We start from the raw sequence: 5,963 nt of genomic DNA on the forward strand, positions 1-5,963 counted from the left end.
AATGTTTTTGTAAAGGTTTTTAAAGTGTTTTTGAAAAGAAATTAAAAACCTTTTTGTTATTTCAAAACGCAAAAAAATTATAGAGGTTTTTAGGCTTGATACGAGTTTTAGAACTATCATTCCCCTTCCTTAACGGTGGTTTGGATTTGGGTCGTGACATCCACGCCTGAGGAGGAGCAGATCTACTCCTCATCAGGCGCTTGGAGCAGATCTGCTTTAGGCGAAGAGCGACTCATCTTCCCAGAGAAGACGAGTCTGTGAAGAACAACTCTCACCTGTTCTTCATCGTGAAGAAAACGTCTGGGTTTTCCCCTCACCTGAGATGATGACTGGTTCGTCTTCTCAGGGGACGAATCGACCAGAAAAAATGGCGAATGGGAAAATGGTGCCCTAAAAAAAGGGTGGCCAGAAAATAGTGGTGGCCAGAACAAAATATCATTGGATTTTGAGTTGTTTGGTTTGTTTGCTTAGTTTGGTTTGACTTTTTGATTTTTTTTAATTTTTTAGTGAAATGATATTTTGAGTATTTTTAATTTTTTTGGTGAAAGTAATTGGTTTTTTGAGTAAATTATTATTTTTTAAATAACACCTAAGCAAAATGGACGGCACTAAATGGAAGGAAAGGAACCGGCCCAATTAGTAATATTTAGGAGATTTTGTGATTTTTAGGAGATTTTGTGATAAGAAGCCCAAAAATAAGATGCCACAGTTGATTATTAGCCGATTTTTTTTACCAAGTTCAAGCAGCAAAATAAACCTTTATCGAGAGCATACAAAAACAAGATGCAATGTATACTATTATTAGAGTATAAAATAAGTTATCCAAATGACAAAAAGTATTGACTAACAAATATTTAATGATACCTCTCTAATATAAAATACAATATTTTCGGCTTTAATAATTTAAACATAAGCAGCCAAACTATTATAATGTGAAATACCGATCAATTTTTCAATAAATATAGTAATATGATAACATTCCCACCCATGATGCATCCAGTACAAGGTAATAATATAATTATAAAACCAGAAAGCATATCTAATTATGCTAAATTCAAACCCCACTTGGTTCATCCAATATCCATGATAGGAGAAACTGAAAGGCCAGGATCCAGTTCAACCGGAACAAGTTTGACGACTAAATGACAATACTGTGTATTCCACAAGTCCACAAATGAATCATAAATCATAAAAACCGAAAATACCTCATTCCTATTGCTGAGTGTTGATTACTACATTTTAACCAAAAAAAATCCCGATCAAACTCTAGTGAAGCTTCGACACCAACTAGTCAACATGTGTAAATGATTCAGCCACTTCCAGACTGTGCCTGCAAACAGATAGCTCAATTCAGCTAATGCAAATGTCTTGCAGGAAAGTAGAGCAAAATACTTTTCAAAATATGTAACTACACAAACTACCCACTTCCCTTAATCTAACCAAGACTCACTAACCTTGATCGGAGATCCTGATCTAGACCTTGACCTGGATTTTGTTCTGCACATTCCAAGATAAAAGAATTATACATTCTTGTTACGTAAACTCGAAAAGAAAATGAAACATTTAAAATCTAATAACGTATAAAATGGCCATTGTACGCTAACTCCAAATACCTAGGTGACTTGACAGGTGATGCTGATTTAGATTTTGACACTGATTTTGGAGGAGAGCGTTCCACGGATTTGCTGCATAAGAAAATAGAAACTCTCTCACTATGTAGTAAAATCAGAAAACAAGAGCATTAATCTTCCTGTTAACAGATTGCCCAAGCACACCTTCTATTCCTTCTCGGACTTCTACTGCGGCTTCTACTGCGGCTTCTACTGCGACTTCTACTTTGGCTCCTTGATGGGGTATCCTCATACCTCTTAACCTGCAAAAATCAATGTACACACAATGTGCCATCATGAACTCTTCAAGCATCATATTAGTTGTTTACTTGTCAATTCATAATGCATAATCTTGAATTCTTCAAGTATCAATAGTTGGTGGATGGAGATGGAAAAGTAAGTCTAAGGCAGTCTTAATGTTCCACCTTCGTCATAATTGCAAATATTATGGGCTAATTATTACCCAAATAATAACACAAAATAGGGTAGGGCTCACTAGAAGAAACATTATTTAGACGAACAATGAACAATTTGTATAGAATAGTTACCCGGATATAAGCTCTAGTCCAAGGATTTCTAAACTCAGTGTCATCAAGCTTCCGAATCTAAATAGGAGAAGATTTGGTTTGTTGATGGTTAAAGAATTACCAAAATAAAACATTTGAGGGGTTGTAGGAGGTAGAACAACTTACAGCATATTTCATGTCTTCATAGTTAGTATAATCAACGAGTCCAAAAGTCCCTGAATGAACATAAGTAGACATTGTCATCTTGGTAAGGACATGGATGACAAAACGCATCAAACGTTTTAATGCACATAATAGTCAATTACATGCAAATCATTTTTCACTCAATCCCATTGAAGGATAATGTCAGTGGACAAAAAAAAGGAACAAAAAGCTAAAGTGTGAATGAGTTTCTAAGAAGTAACTCTTGCAAAGGGCATACCATCACTGTCACGAGAAACTTCAGCAAAGCACACATCGCCTGCTTTTCGCATATGATCCTGAATCAAATGTATTGATTATATGACAAGTACAAGAACTAGAAATCTTGCTGCTTGAAATCAGAAGTTTTCAAACCTTCAAATCCTGCCAAGACGCAGAAGATGGAAGTCCACGAACAGTAACTGCAAATGAAGATGCCAGTATGATGTTGAGAATAATACTTGGTACCACCAAGAAAAAGTTTTTGAATTGCATTTTCCTAGTGTTTCTTTACATTCTAGCAAGACAATATAATTCTCACAACAAACCTCGAAATTCTGAATGGCGCGAGATTCCTTGTCGACCACCACCTCCGCCGCCACCGCCGCCGCCTCCTCCTCCTCCGCCACCATAACCACTGCGACGATCACTTGAAGATTGCCCTCTACCGCCATGAGCAAGCTCAACCTGGGTAAATAATATGAGAAACTGGCACTATAAATTTGGCGACAAAAAACATCATAACAGTGGGAAATACTCGTACCCTCAATCGACAACCATCAAAATTATATCCATCGCGACCTCTGATTGCATCTTCTGCATCCCGAGAATTCTCAAACTGTAAAACAAATAAATATAGTCAAGAATGTATGCTCTTCAACTGGAAGCAGAAAGAACTGCTACCTGTACATTTATGCATGTAAGAACAGAAGAAGGTTAGCTTTACCTCGACAAAAGAATAACAAGGAGGACGAGGTGGAATCTTCAATTCAATATCAAGTATACGACCATACTGCAAAAACGGGGAAAAAATATAATAAGAACCATATCCAGAGTGTTATAGCACAGAAATCCAACCCATAACAGAGGAAACATGACAGGTTTATAATGTACAAACAAAAATAAATAACACTTAACACCCAATATAATGCGAAGTTTGTAATGTGCATCCACATAATCCAACAAAAATAAGAAGATTTGATGTATTGTAGGTAATCTGAATATAAAATTTGTGGGTAATAGATTAAACTTTATCGAAGTTTCTGTGCTTCTTAGAATATGAGTCAAATAACCATTTATCACACTCATATGCATACAGTGTTTTTCTTGCATTAGCATATAGTGCCTAAAACAGAGAAGATAAAGAAAAATGTTCATTGAGGTTGCAAATTTGTGCATTATGAACATGGGTGAGAAATTCCAATTATTGCATACTGGTGCAATTTAAGAGATAAAATTCATGATAATTTTTATTTACCAGAATAAAAATACATAGACTGCTGACAAAAAGGTCAAATCATACCTTGTAGAATAAATCCTCAACTTCCAATTCTTTTATATCCGAGGGCAGGTTGCCAACATAGATTGTCCTAGAAAAACGGCTGCTCATTTCTGACACCAAAGGGATGTGGCGAAGCTTTCACTGCAGAAAGCAATGAAGAACATAAATAGATAAAAAAATCTCATTTTTAAATATTACAGCAACTCTATCTAACCCTGCTCCATTTATCATCAGCACTCTGACGATAACAAAAGACAGAAAAAACAGAAACTATGAAGCAAACCAAGTGAGCAATCCTCGATGTGAGCGGTGCTCCCAAAGCTCCATTGCTCATTTGCTCCAAGATGCTCCAAAGCTATAATAAAATTGAACTATATTTCATCTCCTCATCCTCCCATGAATTTTGCAGATGAATAGTTCTTCAGAGAGCAAGAATCTCCATTTAAATATAAAAATACCCAAAAGTCCACCCTGATTCTCCCACTCCCTTTCTATATCCCTATGTATGATTGCAAAGCTCAAATTTGTCCAAGCGCTTGTCATCTATCATAAAGAAAGCATTTGTGTCATGAGATCAGGTAAGATTGGCATTTATTTATTTATTTACCTCACTCAGCTCTCTTCCTAACAAAATCGAAGAAGAAAAAAGATCCCAACAAATACGCATAGACATCTCCCAGTTCCTACATATTTTCCAAATGCTTAAACTCTAAAGGAAGTTATATGGAAGGTGTGGATATAAGCTATAGGATTTCATCAGCTAATGATTTTGAACAGACTTATCAACAAAAATAGTGACTCCATGAAACTTCACAAAAGAACATTTATATTTAATGGTTATGTTTATGTTCTAAAGTCCATTTCATCATTTCCTTTCCTTATCACGTTCCCGGAATGACCAATGTTCTCCCTGGATATCCTATCTGAATGACAGGAAATCAGAAGAGAATTAAGCTTTAGACGATATTTGTTCGCATTACCTATAAATACTAACACCTTTTGGCTATGGCTACATGTAACAAGGGAAAAATTAACAGGCTAGTAAAAGTCGCATCTGTGAATAAACCGATGCAATTGCACAGATGCACTCACTAATTAAGAGGGATTTGCACACTCAATGATTATAAATCACCAATAGAAAATGTTGGAGGATAACTAAAAGAGAAAAGCCTAACACAAGAGTGATCCTTCTCGGTTTCTATCTCAAGCAATTACTTAAGAATAACTGTGTCAAACTTCCAAAGTGCATCAAGAGGTCACGGGTTCAAATCCTGCACCGTAACTAACAATTAACAAACTGAGACTCTAAGAGTCGTACTCTATCTTTGGCAAAACAAAAAAATTGCAACTGAACTGAATTCTACTGGACTCTCATGTTTAAAAAGATTACACCATTTAATTCTTCCAGTTTCAAAAATAAAATGGAACCCAAATCAAAGAATTCTATAAGAAATGAGTATATTTTGCAAGAAACAAAATTCAATTAACTCGCAAACATGGCGTACCCAAGTTAAGTAAATCATGAAAAAGTTAGGTAAATAAAACCCTAATATTATAATAAAGGAACAACACAGAGAGAGAGATAAGCTTTGTCAAATATAGTACCGACGGAGGTAAAGAGAGCAAGTGAATTGTGACAGGAAAGCAGCTTCAATGCAAATTAGGGTTTCTTTCTTCTTTCTCTGTGGAGTCTTCTTCAAACAGCTTCTATGTGGGATTATGGACTTATGATACTCTATGCATTAAAAAATGTTATTCATCCAACAAAAATTATTAAAAAGGGTATTTTTTTTTAATAAAAGAGCCTCTTGAAAATAAAAAATAATATTTTAAATTTTTATCGTTATAATATTAATTATTTTATTTTATATTTTAAAAAAAAAATATTCAATATTAACAATATTTATTTTTTAAATTTTAATTTTGATTGATTTATTTATTTATTTTTCTTTTTTTTCAAATAAAACAATTATATTTATTAAAATATAATTGTAGACACCTCTTTTTCGGACAGGTGAAAAGTGATAAGAGACTGAATCGTCGAATGATGATTTTCATAGAAAATCGTCCGGGTGACGAGCTATCGATTTGTTTGTTAGAATCTAAACAGGCGTGTTGCGAACTTGGGGGGATTAAAGCCTAATT

General features: G+C 34.7%; 1 protein-coding gene across 3 annotated transcripts; it reads right to left on the reverse strand.

Moving 5' to 3' along the window:
- Positions 1 to 1,015: 1,015 nt before the first annotated feature.
- On the reverse strand, positions 1,016 to 5,571 carry LOC126682587 (serine/arginine-rich splicing factor SR34A). 3 transcript variants are annotated; one of them, XM_050378313.1, is made up of 14 exons: positions 5,424 to 5,567; positions 4,102 to 4,173; positions 3,840 to 3,959; positions 3,264 to 3,329; positions 3,081 to 3,155; positions 2,866 to 3,004; positions 2,693 to 2,739; positions 2,559 to 2,616; positions 2,303 to 2,352; positions 2,159 to 2,215; positions 1,776 to 1,873; positions 1,614 to 1,685; positions 1,455 to 1,497; positions 1,016 to 1,330 (listed from the first exon to the last, which is right to left on the reverse strand). In XM_050378313.1, the coding sequence occupies exons 3-14, from the start codon at positions 3,924 to 3,926 to the stop codon at positions 1,310 to 1,312; spliced, it is 813 nt and encodes a 270-aa protein (XP_050234270.1). In that variant the 5' UTR covers positions 3,927 to 3,959; positions 4,102 to 4,173; positions 5,424 to 5,567; the 3' UTR covers positions 1,016 to 1,309. The 3 variants fall into 3 exon arrangements, with proteins under 3 accessions (XP_050234270.1, XP_050234269.1, XP_050234268.1); XM_050378312.1 differs by having other exon boundaries at positions 4,102 to 4,361; XM_050378311.2 differs by lacking the exon at positions 4,102 to 4,173 and having other exon boundaries at positions 5,424 to 5,571.
- Positions 5,572 to 5,963: the final 392 nt, after the last annotated feature.

The sequence above is a fragment of the Mercurialis annua genome, linkage group LG5 (genome assembly GCF_937616625.2).
Source record: "Mercurialis annua linkage group LG5, ddMerAnnu1.2, whole genome shotgun sequence".
In the NCBI taxonomy this organism is placed as follows: domain Eukaryota; kingdom Viridiplantae; phylum Streptophyta; class Magnoliopsida; order Malpighiales; family Euphorbiaceae; genus Mercurialis; species Mercurialis annua.

Bases quoted from the DNA above. Each gene is read 5' to 3' on its own strand.
- LOC126682587 (XM_050378311.2), bottom strand. From the start codon at position 3,926: ATGAGCAGCCGTTTTTCTAGGACAATCTATGTTGGCAACCTGCCCTCG. The intron at 2,617-2,692 runs GTTTGAAAACTT...CATTTGATTCAG, and splicing joins CGTCTTGGCAGGATTTGAAG to GATCATATGCGAAAAGCAGG. The intron at 2,216-2,302 runs GTAAGTTGTTCT...TCTCCTATTTAG, and splicing joins ATGAAGACATGAAATATGCT to ATTCGGAAGCTTGATGACAC.